This window comes from Arachis ipaensis, chromosome B07 (assembly GCF_000816755.2).
Source record: "Arachis ipaensis cultivar K30076 chromosome B07, Araip1.1, whole genome shotgun sequence".
NCBI classification, from domain to species: Eukaryota; Viridiplantae; Streptophyta; class Magnoliopsida; order Fabales; family Fabaceae; genus Arachis; species Arachis ipaensis.
In genome coordinates this window covers 7441254-7461203 of record NC_029791.2, presented here as the reverse complement: position 1 = coordinate 7461203, position 19950 = coordinate 7441254, and the positions used below count along the sequence as shown (strand labels likewise).

Here is a 19950-nt window from a genome sequence, read left to right as displayed (position 1 = left end):
TTTTTAATTATATTTAAATTAAATGACTAATTTAATAATTAATTTTTAATATACATGTAATATAGTGACAAAAAATATCATAACACAAATAAAAAAAATATATATCTAACTAATAATGATCTAACTCAAAGGACTTTGGCCTTTTCATAAAGTCCCATCCACATCCAATGAGAATGAAGTAAACTTAAAATAATAAATTAAATAAAATCAAAGTAATTAGATCTTTTGAAAGAGTCCACATACACTATTACATGCCTTTTATTCTAATAACCATTTTCTTAGCTTCCTCTACCTTTTAGTAATAATAGAATAATAATAATTTTTGTTGGTGCTACTTTTAGCAGTGTTGATTAGCTATACCAATATATTTCCTAACAGGCTAATTTTTTTGGTTATAGAAGAGGGGTAGGTGTTGTATTCGGTTATGGAATGTGGGGGTACTACATTAAATTATGGGAAGGAAGAAATTGGACCCTTCGAATTTTTTGTTTTGAAAATTTTATAAGTAAATCGGAGGATCCGTTTTGCTTGTATACAAAATTCACATGGGAGAAATCGGACTGTGCGATATGTCTTCATCAAAACAGAAGGTCCGTTTTTTTTGTTGGTTTTTTTTATTTTTATTTCGTTATATTAGTCGTTGGGTCCGATTTCTGCTTGAGATGAATTTTTTTTTAATTTACAAAAAATCGGAAGTTCCGAGTTCCCATCAGCAACTCGCAGGGTCCGATTACTGAATTTCTGACACCACAGCCCAATAAAACTCCCCTCCTCTTCATATCTGCATCCTACACTAACGATCCCTCCATAATAAAATTAATTTGCGTTCCTAACAAACACGTTTAATTTCAACGGCATACCACACCTAATCTCCCACCCCAAGTGTAAAACGGAGAATAAAGTCATTAAAGTCTGAAAAATCTAGAAATAAACTATAGTTTCCACGCCTTACGAAATTCCCCATGAAATTACCAATTTACCAATAATATATATAGTCAACAAAAAAATAATACTAAAATTCACTTGACTCATTCTTGATTCATATATATACAACGCACAAATCTCCCTACATACATAATCAACACACAATTATTCCACAAACACATACATAGCTAAGTAGTAGCTAAAATTTCTTTTGCTTCTTCAAATTATATATATATATATCAATAATCATGAGCATGACGAAGGTAGTAAGATCACTTTGCAATGATTAATTACTAAATTAAATTACATATGCTAGCTGGCTATATATATGTGCATGCAATTTTATTTCTAACAATATCCTATGCTACATATATGCAGAAAATAGTAATCCAGGTGCACAATATGGGAAGTGACAAATGCAGAAGTAAAGCCATGAAAATTGCTGCAGTGTGCCAAGGTACGTGTGTGTGTCTATATATATCTATTGAACATAATGGATTCATCCAATATCCGTACCTCTATGTTTCGTATTTAGCTTTTCTATGTTTTCATAATATTACTTTTTAAGGTTGATCACGTTTAATTTTTTCATGAAATTACTTATTAAACTACTCTTTCATTTTAGTCCATAACAACAATAAAAAATTCGTGTGGTCCACAAATTCAACCCAACAGAATACATAAATTCAGTTACAATTTTTGTCTTTATTATTTTATCTTATCTTATCTTTAGTTATTCTTATCTTATCTTTATTTGCTTTTATCTTTCTTAGGCCAATGCTCTATATATATTTAGTTTTACCTTCATAATACAATTTAATTCAATCAATCAAGAAATATAAGTATAATATTCTTCCTCTATTCTTTTCTTATTTTTTTCACAATTTTATCATTACTTACTTACTTTAAAAAATTTAAAGTACATATTTAAATAGGTCTCTAAATAATTTTATGTCAAATGATTTGTCCTAAAAAAATTTAATTATATTGAGATTCTTTAATTTCACAAAAATAAGATATATAAATTCCTATTTTGGTTAAATTCGTATTTTTATTTAGATAAATAGATCTTTAAAAATATATTAAAAGGACCTATATATATATCTTATTTTTATAAAATTTAAGAATTTTTTGGAAGACAAAAATGTCTAACACAAAATTTTTAGGGATCTATTTGAGTATATATTAAAAAATTTAAGTTAATAAGTATGGATCGGACTAAATAGTTATATACATACCTAACACATTTTTTTGTACAAAAATATATTTTTAAACTAGTAGTGTAAATCTTTTTATATATAGTTAAACTTTCTTTCTTTTTCCTTTTTGTTTTGTTTTATATTTATTTTTTTTTTTTATGATTAAGAAAGATCAATAAACTCTTAATCTTTTTAGTCATGCTATGTAGGACAAATTTGATATACAGTTATGCGTAAAGGAAAAATATAGGTAAATAACTTTTTCCCAGCTTTAAACAACTGTAATTAATACTTGTTGATTTTATATTTTTTTAAAAATAAAATTTAAATAATTACAGTTCATAGAATTTTGCTGGTACTCACCATAATCAAAACCTTCAATCCAAATAACCAATCTTCTTTTTCTTCTGTCTCACCTACAATAGAAGAATCCACTCACTAGCCATATTTTTTTCCAAGACCCAATCAGTCTTTTCTACATATATTAGGCTATGTTTGAAATTGAGAATAAGATCGAGAAACAAAAATTAAATGATTGATATTAAAAAATTGAGACTAAATTAAGTCTTTATGTTATATTTAATGTAAATTGTATTATATTGAATTATATTTGATTTAAGATAAATATAAAAATTGAACGATAGATTTAGAATTTGAAAAGTTAAATAAGAATATTTTTAAAAAAAAATATTATCAGAATTTTAGTCTTTAGCCTCAAAAATTTTAATCTCCTCCTATTCCACTTTCTAAAAGTACTAAAAAGACTAAAATTTTAGTTTCAGTTTCAGTACCAATCTTTAAAACAAAGATCAAGATCTTCTAAAATGAAAAAATTGGTAAAGTAGTAAAGTGAGGAGTTAATCACTCTTAAATTAAGATAGTGGGGCACACATTTCTTAAAAATTTCAAATCAATAGTAATTAATCCCTCGGTTTATCACTTTATCAACTTTCTCACTTTAGAGGATCTAAATTCTAAAAACAAACACTACATTTAGAGTGAAAATTCTACTTCAGTCTTTGTCATTCACGCCCTCAAAAAAATAACTACCATTTCTAAAGTAGTTCATTTTCTATAATAGTAATTTTCAAAAATAAATTTGGGTTTCTCACTGGCATTGTTATCTTCTTTCTCTTATAATCATTTCTTTTCAGTTTGAGAGAGAAGTAATAACTTGATCGTCTTATAGTTTTTTTTTTTTTATCATTTAAATTGTCATTTATCTCACAACTACTTTTTCAATCTGAATAGATTTTTATGAGTGATCTTTTCAGTTTAGTCTTCTTCGTATAACAGAATTACAAAAAAAAAAAGTGTACGTACTAAAATAAGATATTTATTCTGTCACAAAAATTTTTACTTATCTGAAGACCTTATGGAAGGAACGGGTCTGAAAAATTCAAAGCCCTCTTGATATACACATGCCTAACAAAGAATCACTGGATCCAATATTTCATCATCCAATTTCTAAAGAGACTCAACAAATGCCTTTCAGTATTCAAGTAAGATAAATTTGTAAATTTTGAATGATAAAAATAATTTACATTATTTATATGTCACAATATAAATATATCAAATCAAAAGCTCTTATTTACTCATATATATATAGCCACTTGTATATTTTATCCCTTCAGGCCTTCCTTACACAGAAAAGCATCGGTGTATTTGAATTAAGCAACGCAAATAGAACATATGAGAAGTACATAATAACGAGGAAAAAAATAGCATGTTCTCCAATAATTTTGATGTACTTTAAAAGTTAATAACGTACATCATGCTATATATAGTTCTACGGTCCCTATTCTACTACTCTAAGCTAAAAAAGTCCACCTTCTTTAGTATGATGCACATGCTAATTAAACTTTTATATTAATTATTATTATTTTCACAATTCGATAATATTCATGCTAATTCCACACCGTATGCTTAATTAAAAGAGGGCATGGCATGGCAGAACATAAATAACCAATCTTTTGTTTTCCACATGCAATATTCAGAAACAATCATTTTAGATAACGTGGTTCATCAAGAATAAGAGATAATTAATTAGTATATAAAACCTGTAAAGGTTGTGTAGATTAGTAAATTTTCAACATGATTAATACTATTTTGTGACTAAAATTTTATTTTGGTTCCTAAGATTCACGTGATTATTCAATTTGGTTCTTAAAATTTAAAATTATCTATATTAATCATCCAGATTTAAGTTTGGGCACCAATATAGTCTCTCGACTCTTTTCGACAATGATTAGGTAAACAGAGTGCTGAGATGACACTTTTTTTACCATGCTGGATGATGAGTAAACAACGTCGTTTGCACTTGCGCTCAAACAAGTCAGAAATGAAAAATAGTAGAGGTAGAGAAAAAGAATACTTTATTTTGGGTTTTCATCGTTTCTTCTCACTTCGTATACAAAGCGACAACATTTCTGACTTGTTTGGGTACCAAGGATAAATGACATCGTTTACTCATCATCCAGCGTGGCAGGGAGAGTGCCATCTCAGCATTCTGTTTGTCTAGTCATCGTCAGAAAGAATCGAAGAATCACATTGGTGCTCGAATTTAAATCTGGAGAACTAGCATAGATAATTTTATATTTCGGAGACTAAAATGGATAATCGCATAAATTTCAGGAACCAAAATAGAGATTTAGTCTTATTTTGCACAGGAAGCATTATATTTAATTTGTAAGATTGTTTTAAAGATTTATATTTAATAAAAATTTTAAATTATTTCACATAATCTCGTATAAATTTATATGAATACTATTATTACAATTCAGCTTTTGAATTGGAACCAAAAACAACTGTCCAAAAACGTCTTTTTAGGCATTTCAAAAATTTCAACCCATAAAAGACATAATTTATGTCAAATTCACGCAGATTTTGTATACATCTTGTATAAATCTATCTAGATTTTTTTATAAATTTTCTTTTAAACACTATAAAAAATTTAATATGTATTTGTAATTTTTATATCTCTTAGATTATTTATTTATTACTGATTTGAATATGAAAATCTCTAGTAAGTATATTCCATTGGAGTGAGAGCCTCTTGAATGTAAAATTAACATTTTCAAAATAAATTAGTGGTTCACAATTTCAAATAATTATTAACATTTTGTTTTTTTGGGTATTGACATAATTATGAACACTTGTACAAATGTATGGTTAAACACAGCTATAGAGAGATGTGGACTTTTCTTCCTGAGGGGGTAGAGTGTGAGTGTGACAATCCCAAGAGATGCAGAGTTTTTTTTTTGTTTTTTTTTTGGGATCAATTTTAACTTTAAAATTGATTTGGACCACCAATGATGGATTATGTGACACCTTTATTCCAGGCCTATTAATTAATGCCTTTGTTTTTTTTTTCTTTTTTTTTCATCCCTCAGATATCTTTTAATTTCTTAGCCTGAAAATTTTGGCACTTGAGAACTTTCTTCAAAGCAAAAAATTCAGAAATAAACTTGGTTTCATCATAGTGATGCTGTTATTATTATTATTATTATTATTATAAAGGCTATTAATGTTTACCAAAGCTTTAATTTAGAAGATAAGTTAAATCCTTTATTTTATTGCATAGAAAGAGAGGCCTAATCAAGAGTGTATGTGCATTAAGTAATAAGCAACCCTAATTCTCAAATTAGCATGCAGATTATTTGATCCGTACCATGTTCCTGTGCTTAGCTAAAGACAAGCAATAATCAATCATAACATTTTAATAATACCAAAAAGGAAAAGAATCATAGCATTCTAAGATCAAGTTAAATCAATGTTGCTTTAAATAACTATTACACCACATGTTTAATACTTTTTGCAACTTTGTAAAACCTAAACTATATGTGAAAATTTTCAGACTACTTCATTCCTTTATTATTATTATTATTTGATTAATTCTACTCAAAAAATTATAGTAATTTTTTATGGTTCCAACTTTTTTTTTAATTCTAAAATTCCTCATAAAAAGCACTGCACACCACATAAGAAACTTGCCATATGAAGTATAAGCATTTCACATATTTGAACTTTTGCCACTAAATTAGTTTCATTCCAAAATCATGAAACAATCTAAGCACAAAAACATTGCAAAAAATTGACATTAAAGAAGAATCCTTAAGGGAAAAATAAAATAAAATAAAATAAAATTGTATATATGCTAAACCTGTCCCCAAAATAACTGGCATCACCTAAAGTAACCTAAAAAAAAAGCAGCTATCCTTAAAGGACAGAAGAAGAAGAAGAAAAAAGAAACAGTAACAGTAGTACTAGTAACCAGAAAGGAATAAAAGAGAGTACATAACCCCAGCATCAAGCAAAGCTTTTTTAGAAGCCTATCCTCTACAAGCCATGTGCAAAAAGTATATATGCAAAAAAAAGCAATAAAAACATTGCACTTAAATCCATATATCCTTCTTCTTTTTTTATTTTTTTTCTTTTTAACTTTCCAGCTTCTATTATTTTTTCCTTGATTTAGAGCCAGCATTCCAGCTCTGCAAATCCCTGCATATAGATCCCGATCATATTCAATTCTAGCTAACATGTGATTTCACCATATTATATGATAAAGTTAGTAACAATAATAAGTGTCTTTCAAGTTTTGGTGTACATAATAAGAAAATATTAAGACTAAGATTACATTATTATTACAGAGGACAAAGTGGTTCTTGACCATAAAAGAGTTAAAAACGACACCATCCTTCCTTTGTGATAATGGATAAGGACCGAATTAAGTGTTTACTAGAAAAGAAAAAGTTACGTTGTTCTAAACAATGTGACTTACTTTGTAAATCGTAAAATAATTATTAAAGTGAAGGACCGAAATTCTTAATCATAAATATTTATGAAGGAGAGAGTAAATGAGATAGCAGATTGTTGTAAGCTATAAATACAACTTTATTTATTTTTGTCTAATATTGTGAGGACAAGTGAGAATGTAGCTTGGCCTTTATCACTTTACTATCTAATAATGTAGAAATGCTAAAGTTAGTAGCATCATCCTCTATATGCTATATCTTTGCATTGTCCATATTAATATAAATCTCATTCTTATTTCTTCTGATCTCTTCTCAAATTCATAAAGCTAGTAAGATATGGGTTTTACTGGAGAATTGGTAAGAAGTGTCTTCTCCAGAAACCGTTCTGCTGCATCATATGAAAGCAAAGTGAGTCTCTCAAAAATGCTATATATTTATATATATATATATATATATATATATGCTGCAAGAATTCTTGATCATATCACAAATTTTGTTACTTTTTCTCAGGGTAGGCGAAATTCGACAGAAAATCGAAGATGGGGTTCTGTTAGATCATACCTGTGTGGAAATGAATTCAATTCAGTTGTGGCAGAGGAGGATTCAGCTTCACTTAAGAGTTCTGAAGTTACAGTTACACAACCAATAATACAAGAGAACTTGAGTGATAGAGAAGATGCTAAAAGTGAAGAAACTGTGGAGAATGTAATAGAACAAGAAGAAATGCCAATTTCAAGTAGTTCTACATTCTTGAGTGAAGAAGCAGCAGCAATTCGGATTCAATCAGCATATAGAAGCTTTCTGGTTAGCTCAACAAACTTCAATTACATCAATTTGCATATATTCACATCAGTTACATCAATAAATTCACTATTTATGTGATGCATAGTGTTTTTTTCTTCTTCTTATGATTAGTGTGCTGTAAATTTCAGTTAAGGCGTCGAAACGATGAAATTGGAACCAATAATGGTGAAGTTCAGCTCAATTTAGTAACTGAAAGTCCAGATAGAAAGTCCATGGGAACATCAATTGAAGTTCAAACTGCAAATTCGGCTGAAATTTTCTCGGTTGAAGGCGAAAAATTGAGCATTTACCAGCATATTCATCGCCGGACAAGGAGTCATATAACAAAGCAGAAGGTATAACAGAAGACAATGTTAAATTCACGAAACTAGCAAGTAGCAGCTCATGATTTTGTTAGAAGAAAAACAACTAACTTTAGTTCACTTGAAATGTTGTCATAAATTTAAAGACTTGAATTCAGATTAAGCTTAAATAATTCACCAAAGCTCATCTTATTCTTGCATTAATAAAAAAGTGTTAAAAGAGTGATTGAAGGTGCTAAGCTTATCAATTTAGCTATAACTCGCCATCAATCGAATTCTGTTAACTAGCATAGTTCATGAGATTTTCAGGAAGAATGGGATGATAGCACTGTGAGTAGCTATGTATCGAAAATGCGAATGCAGAACAGAATGGAGGCATCAACCAGAAGAGAAAGAGCACTAGCTTATGCTTTCTCTCAACAGGTAAACATCTTAAAACTATTTGCATAGAAGGAATGGATAGTGCAGAAATCAAAACATTGGTTCTGGTTAATGCAGCTAAGAATCTGTTCAAAGAGAAGACCAACAAAATACAACAGCATTGAATCGAATATGAGCTGGAGCTGGCTCGAACGATGGATGGCAACACGTGTTCCAGACACTGCTGCATTATCTGTTGAAAGCCATGCTTTGAAGCAGCATGATCCTCTTAATAGTAATTTCACAATCAAGACTAGATTCTTGGATGCTGCTTCTGGGGAAGAAAAAGAGAGCTGTGGTTCGAATGAAGTGCTGCCTCATTTCGATAGCTATTCAGTAAATTCAAGAGAAGAAAATTGTAGCATCAAATCACCAAGATCAAAGACCAACTTCAAAGCTAGGAGAACTGTGTCAAGGCGAAAAACAGTGCCAAGCTATCAGTTCCTTGAAGAACAGCCAAAGGTTTATAGTTTTGGAATCTTTAGCATATCTATGATTCATGATTTTCCTTCCTCATTGACTTTTAAATTCTTAGATCAATCACCAACACTAAAAGCTATGGCTTCTTTTGGATGTACAACTTGATTTTCTTATATAGTTTATCAGAAATGCATCGATATGTTGCTTGTTCGTTGATTCCTTCAATCGTCTAAATATACTTTTATCGTTTTGCAGGTATGCAAGAAAGAAGGCTCAAACAATGCAAGCAAGGATGTTAAGCAAAAACCAAAAGCAAGTAGAAAGGAAGATGAAACTGAAACTGAAACTTGGCATTCCTAAAAGCTTCAAAATCCCAATGAGTAACTTCTAACATTAATCTGCTAAATAAAGTCATGTGTCTAGTACTTAAGATTTGGTGTAAGCTCTGCATAAATGGTTGGATTCTCTGTGTAGATTTTGTTGATTCATCTTGTGTCTTGTGTGTACAATTTCTCTTCAGTATAGTGCCTCAAATGCATGGAAAGAGATGTTTGTTCCAACTTCCAATGACTTAGGAAGTTATATTATATCCATTCTTAAGCAATAAAAGCAATATATATAAAGAAAATTGCTTGCATAATATAGTTTTTCCTTTCTTGGTAAGACACATTACACACAAATAATTTTGCTACCAAGAAAGAAGAATGCTAAATATTAAAGATCCCACTTTGCATACAATGTCACACAAAAGCAGAACATGTAAATCCAATGAGGTGGACTATTTTCATATCATAAAATAAATCATAACAATAATTTTTCTGTTATTGGAAAAACAGGTAACTGCACTGTAAATAATTATGTTTCAGTTCAAATATTTAATATCCTTACAGAAGGGAGGAGTGAATACAAACTATACAAAGTACTTAAGAGTTTGAGCAGAATGTGCATATATATTGTTCAGCAGTAACTAACTTGGATCCAAAAGAGGTTGATCCAGTAAAACGGGGTTGGTACCTGCAAAAAACTCGACGATCAAGTCAGTTATCGCCCAGAAAATATAAGGATTAAGGAAAAATTGTATCCCTCAGAGTGGATGTTCCATAGAATTCAATCAGCATGCCAGAAGAGGAAGCATTGCCTTTCAATTATAGTTATGGCAGTTAGTAAATTTTCTCTTATAAAAAATAACATTATTTCTTTCTCTATAAAAGTTATTATGGCATTATCATCGAGTATCCTTTATTTTAGAGGACTCAAATAAGAAGTATGTGGATGAATGGAAAGGTTTTGTCGAGCCCCCAAAATTTTGATGGCATCAAATGTAATCTTAAATTGAAGCATAGTAACTAATTAGCATGTCAATAAGCATAAAACTCATCTGGCATGGCTGTCTTTTATGTTATTTGTATAAAAACTTTAACTCAGTTGAAATATACAAATAAGAGAGAGTTTAAAGTTTAAAATTCAAAATATAGGATAAATATTAATTACAATAGAATAAGATGTAAATAATAATTTAACTTGCCATGCCGATGATTAGTTTAAAAGTGATAACTATTAAATTTTCAAGAACAAACATTTTTTATATATGTAATGAACAACAAAAATAATTTGTATTTTATAGAAATTAATTTTTAAATAATTTTTTCATCGATATAATACATCAAAATAGATGATTAAGTCGATGGTAGGTGTAATGCATTATTTTTCGCAACATATAAAATGTCTTTTATATCAGAAAAAATTGGAAACGGATCCTCTGAAGTGGAAAAAACACTTGAAAAAATAAAGTGTGATCTTTTACTTTTAATTTTTAAGTGAGACCAAAATTAAATAGAAGAGAGAAAGCAATGAAAGGTTAGATTATACACTAGATAGCATCCAGTTTTTTTTTTTTCACTGGAGAAAATTTATTTTCGAAAAAATTTCGCATAAAAACATGTCACAATATACCGTGTATGTCCATTTAGAATATGGAAATTACTAATTGTAAATTCATATTCAAATTTCCAAAATTTATAGGCTAATTTTTTTGATAATGGATTGAAGAGGTGTGTTTTACATCGTTATAGAGAATTAGTGTATTTTTTATGAATATGGAGATAATTTTTGTTTAAATTAAAAACTACAAATTAAAGGCTTAAATTTGGGTGAGAATAAAAAATTGAGGATCAAATTTTGGGTAGAGTAAAAAATTGAAGATTAATTTTGAGTAGAAATAAAAAATTGAGGGTAAGATTTTACGTAAAAAAAACAAAAAAAAATTTCAGATAAAAAGCGAAATTTATAAGCATGTATTTTATTTTTATTTTTATTTCTTAGTAAAATACTAAAATTACAATCCCAATCTTTAGGTATATAGTACAATCTAAATAGCTCAATTATTGATGACAAAAAGTTAAAAGAAACCAAAACCCTACCAATAAAAATAGAAAATTACCAAGCACCAACTCATCTCGGTGAAGGGGGGGATTGGGATTTGGGAACTCAACTTCACCCTCTTCCCTCTCTTCTCTCTTCGATCCCCATTTTTTCACCCTTCTCCCACTTCCAAGTTCCAACAATCACATGCAGGCACAACAAGGATGGGCAATTTTGACATTTCACTCCATTTACAAGTGTTTTGAGTCTTCAGCAAATTGAACCAAAAAACGAAGCTTTCATATCCCTTCTGGTCACCCAAAACGGCCTTGATTTCGTGAAGGAATTGTTGGTGAAAAGGGCGATTTCTTCAATAATCTCACTCCGGTTGCGGGATATTGAAAAAGGAGCAAATTTTCCAGTTGTTGGTAATGTGTATATGTCACTTTCCAACATCACAATATACGAAATCGATGTTGCTTCATCAATTGTGAAGCCAGGGGAAGCAGGGGTTTCAATTGTGGCTTCTGGGGTTACTTGTAATTTGAGCATGAATTGGTATTACTCTTACAGCACTTGGCTTGTTCCTGTGAGGATTTCTGATAGAGGTAGAGCAGAAGTTCAGGTATTGAAGCGATTCTTTGTTTTTAGTTCATATAATGGTGTTTTGAGACTTTTGAACTTAAGAACCTGTTTTTTGTATGATCACTGTTAAGTAGCAATGTATGCTGTTAGAAACATGTATTGATTCTATATTTCATATAATGGTGATTTGAATGTTTAAAACCCCCTTCTTCTTTTTTTGTATGATCACTGTTAAGCACTTTTGTGTTGTTAATTGAAGCATTTCCTTTTATGGACAAGAGTTAGATTGTTTGGTTAACTTTGTTATTTTCTTTGAAATTGGAAGAGTTGTTGCTGCAAATTGGATGCCTTTGTAGCTTTCCCTTTTTCAGTTTGCTTTGTGATGTAAAGAATGCTGTGTCCTTTTCTGTTGTGATACCTGGTATTGTCGTTTTACAATTTTTTGGTAAGTAGATTCCTTGCATTAGTAAATTATTCAAAGAAAAGAGATTTAGGTATAAATGGGCTTAACATACATATACAATCTATGATACGGCACTATGATGTCATTTGATTCATGTAGCCGACCTTAATTAGTGGGATAAGACTTGGTTATTGTAATTGACTAGATGTTTGCAGTAAACCACCCTATATCAGTGACTATTGTCATGTATCATAAGCTCCAAATGATCCCTATTTTTTATTTCTTACTAGTATGTGTATTTATCTATCAGTTTTCTTCTTTGCAAGTCACAACTACTATAGAAAAGGGAATTTAATTAATTCTATTGCTTGAAAGGTTGAAGGCATGCAAGTCGGCCTTACGCTTGGTTTGGAGAATCAAGAAGGGTCTTTGAAGCTGAAACTTGAGGACTGTGGTTCTTATGTTAAAGATATTTCAATAAAATTGGATGGAGGTGCATCTTGGCTTTATCAAGGGTATCGAACTATCTGTATTTGATTATCTCAGGGTTCATATTTCCTCCTTCCTTGTTGCTGGGTGTTGTTTTTCTTTGCTTTATAGAACTTGTGTTAGAAGCCAATAAAGGTTCTTCCTTTTTTCAGTGTAGTTGGTCTTGTCTATGAATACCTTATTGTTGTAATTTTTCCGTTTTACTAACAGGATAGTTGATGCTTTTGAAGAGGAAATCGGGTCAGCAGTAGAAAATGCAGTTACCAAGAAACTTAAAGAAGGGATTTCACAACTGGACTTGTATTTGGGAAGTCTTCCAAAGGAGGTTCCAGTTGATGATCATGCATCTTTGAATGTAACTTTTGTTAATAATGTCTTATTAAGCAATTCATCCATCGGATTCGAAACTAATGGGTTATTCATAGAAAGAAATAATTCTGTCCCTATTCCTAAGTTATGCCATAAGAAATCAGAATTCCCAGTTTCCTGTGCATATTCTTCAAAAATGCTAGGCATAACCATGGATGACGCTGTCTTTAACTCCGCATCGGGATTGTATTATGATGTAAGTACGAATGTTTTAGCTCGTCTTTAATCATAGATTTATTAAATACTACTTTTGCATTTGGGTTAATGTCAATTGAGAAATTGTTTTCGGGTTCAGGCAAAATTTATGCACTGGATAGTGGACAAGATACCAGATCAATCTCTATTGAACACTGCAGGATGGAGATTTATTGTTCCCCAACTATACAGGAAATACCCAAATCATGACATGAACTTGAATATATCTTTATCTTCTCCTCCGGTTGTGGAGATATCAAATCAGAAAGCAGGTGCCAACGTGTTTGCAGACCTAACAATTGATGTTTTGGAAGAACATGAAGTAATACCAGTGGCATGCATCTCATTGGTATAATATTTAATGTTCAAATTTGCTATATTTATTGGGTCTATCTGTTGTTATGGGTTTGGGAATTAGTACTACAGAGAAAATTGGGCTTTGCACCTAATTGCAAAAGTTGGTAGTAGAATCTCACCATATATGGTTTCAGAACACGTAGAGAGAGTTCCAATTAGGAGAGTAGAATAGATGAAGTGTAGTCTATAGCTAGAAGTCAAGGAGTTCTCACCTTTTAGGACCTGTTTGGTTTTGTTTTATTTCCTATTTTCTTTTTTTGTGTTTTCTGCTTTCAAGTTTTTTGTGAAAAAAGAATGTGAAAACAAGAAATACAACCGAAAACCAAACAGGTCATTATAATGTTCATAGTCTCATTAGCCACTAGGTCAGGCTTGTACTTGTTGTGCCACTAATTATTAGTATAAATATTGGACTTTGCATCACATAACACATAATGTCATCAGAATATAGATAATTCGGAATCTAACTTGTAATGTATATACAGCTTAGCACCTTGCTATGAATTGTCCTTTCTTGTTTGTGGTTGTAATTTTGATCCTTTATTGCTCCATCTCATCGCGTTTGCACAGGTGATTAGAGCCTCAGGCTTGGTAAAAATCAACGGAAACAACCTCGTAGGTGCCGTGAAATTGGATGACTTTTCAATGTCATTGAAATGGAGCACCATTGGCAATCTGAGGATGTACCTTGTTCAGGTGCTTTTGTATTCTGTTTTCTACAAGTGCATAACAATTCAAAATCTCATTTTTATTGATTCAAGTTATTGTTATACTTTTTTTTCCCAATGCAGCCAGTTGTGTGGACTCTCATTGAAACTGTGTTCTTGCCATATGCAAATTTACATCTCAGCAAAGGGTTCCCTTTACCCATCATTCATGGCTTCACCTTACAAGAAGCAGAGATAATATTGTCAGATTCAAGAATCACGGTTTGCAGCGACGTGTCGTTTTCCGATTCGAACAAGCTTCTCTTCAAATTCATTCAGTAGAGATAGTGTTTGTTGATGCATGTAAATAGCTCGGTTTAGAAATCTGAATTGTTATCTGCTTGTACAATTTTCATTCATTTGTTAGGATAGTCAACAGTGCAAGTGTGCAACTGTCAATAGAAAAAGAAAAGGGGAAAAATTAAACATTGATATATATGTACTTACACCATAAATTTTTATGTACAATGAAGGTTATATTCGTGATGTACATTGTTTTCCATACATATATTTCATGTCACGAGTCAATAAAGAAGTTATTATATATTTGGATATAAATATCTGATTATAAGAGTCATTTTTAGTCACAAATGAAAATGATGTGATAATAATTTTATAAATAAAGTTAAAATAAACCAAATCACATCATAAAATAATCAAACTAATAGAAGTTTAAATTCGTGGTTCTGTCTACATAGTTAGAATTCTCCTAATTGACCACATAAAAATTGAATTAAATTCAAGAAACAACTAAAATAACTAAACTATTAAAAGGGTACGGTTCTATCTACATGGTCAGAATTCTCCTAATCATCTGAGCTCATCGACGAGGATGACGATGACGATGTGGGAGAAGGATCATTTCGTGGCCATGGTTTAATTATTTTCTGTACTTCTTTTCTTATTAGAACGTCATCTTATCTCTGGTTGTTAGGTTGCCGAGGATTCAGTCTTGCCAGGGATGGTGCAGATATCTATGTGGACTCTAATATTAGCTTTACGCAAGTGAGTCCTAAAATACTTACTCTTTTAGAACAGTTTTAATTTTTAACTTGTGTTATACAAATTATAAAGAGTTATGTAGCTTTTTTTAATTCTTGAAGTTGAAATTATTTCAAACTTTAAATTGTGATAAGGTTGAAAATAAATCAAATTGTAGTTAATGAAAGAAATTCAAAGTAAAAATTATTTTCTATAGAAGAATAGGTGAAGTTTTGCAGATAAACAGATTTAAAACATATAAAGAAATCTTAGAATCCTGCTTCCCATTGGAAAGGGATTCCTTTTTTCATGAGTTTAAAGGAAGGAATTGCCTTTTGGGCCGACGCGCCGAGAAACCGGGATAATGTGGTTAGTCGGCCGGTGAGTTTCTGGCTATTTTGAGGTTTTTTGGGCTTGTCATTTCGAGGCCGGCTCTACATTTTTTGAGGTCGTGATAAGAACCGACTTCTTTGGAGGAAAGGTCGGTACAGAGTGAGGATCAATCCTTTGGATTGAGCCTCTCATTGGATCCTGAGCCTTAGCATTGAGGCAGGGTATGAACAGTGCCCAAGTGGAAGGAACATGAAGATTTGAATTTTGGGAATCTCAGCATGGGCGCGCACGCGTACCTGCGGGTGCGGACAGCTGGAAGCGGCGCGCGAAGATCAGCGCATCCGCGCGGATTAGAGAAATCCACCCCGACGCGCACGCATACATGGCGCGCGTGGATCGCAAAATCAATCGGCCCACACGCGTGCATGGCGCGTACGCGCGACAGCTCATCGACGAGGATGACGATGACGATGTGGGAGAAGGATTACTTGGAAATTGAAGGCCTTCATAGTGATCCAGGATCTCTTCCTCAAGAAAAACACAGGGACAATATAATTAACAATTTCACTGTAGGGAATGGTGTAAAAACCTTCATCCCCCACCTTGTGCCGAAACTATTCTAAAATATCCAATTCCCATTAGCATCATATCCAATTAATACTATGGCATGAGAACTATCAGGTCGAATGCTTTTGTCACATACATATGACATTTCCATCCTTCGCGCATAGAAATCCCCGTTTATCCAAATGATCGCAAACATCCACATTCCTGGATGTATTCTTTGACTTCTTCAATTCCTTCGTCAGTGACACCGGATAAATCACGGACGGCTTGGATTTCAAACCGTTTGGACCACGGCCTCCTATGGACTCATCGTCCATCTTGAGTCAACTTTCTAACTTTAATGCCTTATCGCATCACCTACCTAGCCGCAAAGTGAACCTTATAGGTTTTAGCCCCCATTCCTGATATTAAATCTTGAACGTTAAGTTCAAGGAGATCTTTGTCTTTATCATTTGAGGCTTCCAGCCTGATTCTGCTCTCACAGGATATCCTAAAGGTATGGGCAGTGCAAGTCTCTGTTTTAAAATAAATTAGAATAATAAGATTTTAATTAAAAAAATTATGAAATAATTAATAAAAAAATAAATAATTAAAGTTACCTTTCTTCCTTTGATTCTCTACATTAGGAAGGATCTTTACTCCTCTAGCACCATTCGTTCTTTTCTTCAAATGAAACATCCTTCTCAAGGTTGAGTCAAATTCTGTCGTAACTTTATAAAAGAATAGGACAAGAAGAAAATGAAGAGGCCAAAGGTTGAGCCAATGCAACCATATCTTTGTAGAAGAATAGGAGAATGAGGAGAAAAAAAAATGCACAAATGAAGAGGAGACTCTGCAGCAGTGTTTTGTAGAAAATGAAATGTGAGAATGCTTCATGTACTATGCACTCTGCTAATGGGGAGGGAGGGAATGCTTCATGTACTATACACTCTGCTAACGGGGAAGGAGGGAATCGGCTACGGCACATCTTTTTTTTCATTTCATTTCCACCCTCATTATTTTCTCATATCTCAATTAGCTTTAACTTAGAATTTTATTTGAACAAGAAATTTATATACTAGCTACTTTTTAATTCAAATATTAATTTTACTGATGAAAATAGTGTGCATATGTTTCAAAAATATTAAAATAACGTAGATGTAGTGAAACAAATTAAATAAATCGTACTGGTTCATCAAACCATCAACATTACAGTTTGAACAATTTATATACTATGTACTCTTTATGTACACTTACTAAAAAAATAATTACTGGTTCGTCTGAACACTAGGGAGGCCGAGCTTAAGCGCTTCCGAGTGAGTCGTCACTAAGGAGGAAGAGCTTTACGTCGGCCGAAGTCAAACACCGCGGCGGGAATACCTGCACAAGATACTCGGACGCTCAAGTCAATAGTGATTCACGGTGAGTGAGTTAAGAGAAAAGAGTGAGAGAATAAGAGTGATAGAACCTGAGACCTAGCCGAGCATATTAGCTAGGTTTTATAGGAGTTGGTTTCTACCCGTTTAGTGGATAAGACCTAGTTTGTAGGTTGGTTATGATCTTCTGTTTTGTTGAGCACGTTTCCTATTTCTTCGGATGGGCGAAGCCGAGCTTATCTGCTCACGTGCCGAGTATTCTGGGCGGCTGGTACGGTGCTCACGTGCCGAGTATTCTGGGCGGCTGGTACGGGGCCGAGCTTTATGATGCACGTGTCTTTTTATTCGAACAGGTGAGGCCGAGCTTACCTGCTCTTGTTTCGAGTTTGTTTGATGTGATGCCAGCCTCAGATATTTGCGTGCCGAGCATTGCGGTTGACCGAGGATAAGGGTGACGTATCAATTACAATGGTTTGATGGTTTGATGAACTAGAAAGAATTAAGAGAGGGAGAGAAATAAGTTCTTCTCATTGTTGAAGAGAATGAAAAATCCCCCTTAGAAAATATTTGTTGAATTATTACACCTTATAAATTATGTACTCTTTATGTACTCTTATTAAAAAAATAATTACAATGGTAAGCCTATTATTGATAAAGAAATAATCTACATAATATATAACAACTAAAATAACTAAGCTATTAGAAGGGTAGGCGCGGTTCTGTCTACATAGTCAGAATTCTCCTAACCATCTGAGCTCACCGACGAGGATGACTATGACGATGTCGTAGATGTCGTAGTTGGAGGTGGAGAAGGATCACTTGGAAATTGAAGAATTTCATAGTGATCCAGGATCTCTTCCTCAAGAAAAACAGGGACGATATAATTAACAATCTCACTCTAGGGAATGGTGCAGAAACTCTCATTCCCCCACCTTGTGCCGAAACCATAGTTAGCAAAACCGGACCGGATCGGTCAGTTCGACCGGAAAACCGGTGAACCGGACCTAACACCGGTCCGGTCCAAACTTCTAACCGCTTAAGGTAGAGAACCGGAACGAACCGATCAAACCCGTACTAAACCGGCGAAAACCGGTCAAACCCGGTGAGCATCGGTCGAACCGCTCGGTCGCAATTGAAGGAGAACCTACGGCGCACCAGCGTTCCGCAACTCCACTGTGCTCCATATGCTCATTCGCTGCCAAACTAAAGATAGCAAAAACGCTAGCATGACCACCAGGCTGCAATGCTTCTTGTCATTATATGTACAAATTATAATACATATAGAATGTTTTAGTTTACTTATATTCAATTTATTTTCATTTTAATGTCACTCATTTTTAAATAATTTATATTTTATTTAACTATACTTTTATATTTAATATAAATTTAAAAGATAAATAAATAAATTTTATTAATCACAATTTATTTATTTTTTCATGATTATACGATATCTATTAATATTATTTTTTCAACAAATATTTATAGTATATAATAATAGGTAAAGACTCACATACATTTGTCTTCATATGAAGTTGATAATTGAAAATCGTTAAATGATAATTTAGTCAAACTTGTCAAATCATCTAACGATTCTTAAATATAAACTTCACATGAAAACAACTATACGGGAACAATGACAGAGACAGAGACAGAAATTGACAAAGATCAACTCCTGATTAGGAATTTAGGATGGCTTCATCAAATACTGATCATGCATGGGGCCATTTGTTCAATGCGGTTAATTCAGCTTATTTTCATTGTGTTAAATTGAGTTGTTTATGTAATAGACTAATGGTACTAACAAATTTTATGTTTATTTTGGTATTACTACTTATTTTTAGGATTTGAGACTTAATGTTTATTAAAATGTTATTGGAGATATGTTTTTTAACTGTTAATTTTTAAGTTTTTAGCTATTTTATATGTTTTATTTATGCGGGACCGGGTTAACCGGTTCAACCAGTGATCCACCGGTTGAACCAGTGACCCAATAACCTAATAGTCTGACCGGTTCGATCACCGGTTCGGTTCTGACAACTATGGCCAAAACTATTCTGAAATATCCAATTCCCATTAGCATCATATCCAATTAGTGGTATGGCATGAGGATCATAAGGTCGAATGCTTTTGTCACGTATATACCGCATTTTCTCACCCTTCGCCCATAGAAGTCTCTGTTTATCCAAATGGTCGCAAACACTGCTACACATTCTCTGATATATATACTATGTACTCTTTAGTCTTTATATACTCTTACTAAAAAAATAATTACAATGATAAGTCTATTATTAATAAAGAAATAATCTAGGTAACATGTTGAATTATTACACTTTATATACTATATACTCTTTATGTACTCTCAAAAAAATAATTACAATAGTAAACCTATTATTGATAAAGAAATAATTTAAGTAACACGTACATA

General features: G+C 32.1%; 2 protein-coding genes across 2 annotated transcripts; both read left to right on the top strand.

Moving 5' to 3' along the window:
- LOC107608026 (protein IQ-DOMAIN 1) lies at positions 7020–9410 on the top strand. Its single transcript, XM_016309916.2, has 6 exons — positions 7020–7285; positions 7388–7681; positions 7810–8016; positions 8293–8406; positions 8482–8865; positions 9079–9410. Exons 1-6 carry the CDS (start codon positions 7214–7216, stop codon positions 9181–9183), a joined length of 1176 nt encoding a protein of 391 aa, XP_016165402.1. The 5' UTR covers positions 7020–7213; the 3' UTR covers positions 9184–9410.
- On the top strand, positions 10763–14833 carry LOC107606694 (putative BPI/LBP family protein At1g04970). Its single transcript, XM_021107661.1, has 7 exons — positions 10763–10779; positions 11443–11809; positions 12548–12687; positions 12872–13226; positions 13326–13574; positions 14153–14278; positions 14374–14833. Exons 1-7 carry the CDS (start codon positions 10763–10765, stop codon positions 14569–14571), a joined length of 1452 nt encoding a protein of 483 aa, XP_020963320.1. The 3' UTR covers positions 14572–14833.

Bases quoted from the DNA above. Each gene is read 5' to 3' on its own strand.
- LOC107608026 (XM_016309916.2), top strand. From the start codon at position 7,214: ATGGGTTTTACTGGAGAATTGGTAAGAAGTGTCTTCTCCAGAAACCGT. The intron at 7,682-7,809 runs GTTAGCTCAACA...TGTAAATTTCAG, and splicing joins CAGCATATAGAAGCTTTCTG to TTAAGGCGTCGAAACGATGA. The intron at 8,866-9,078 runs GTTTATAGTTTT...ATCGTTTTGCAG, and splicing joins TCCTTGAAGAACAGCCAAAG to GTATGCAAGAAAGAAGGCTC.
- LOC107606694 (XM_021107661.1), top strand. The intron at 12,688-12,871 runs GTATCGAACTAT...TTTTACTAACAG, and splicing joins GCATCTTGGCTTTATCAAGG to GATAGTTGATGCTTTTGAAG. The intron at 13,227-13,325 runs GTAAGTACGAAT...TTTCGGGTTCAG, and splicing joins CATCGGGATTGTATTATGAT to GCAAAATTTATGCACTGGAT.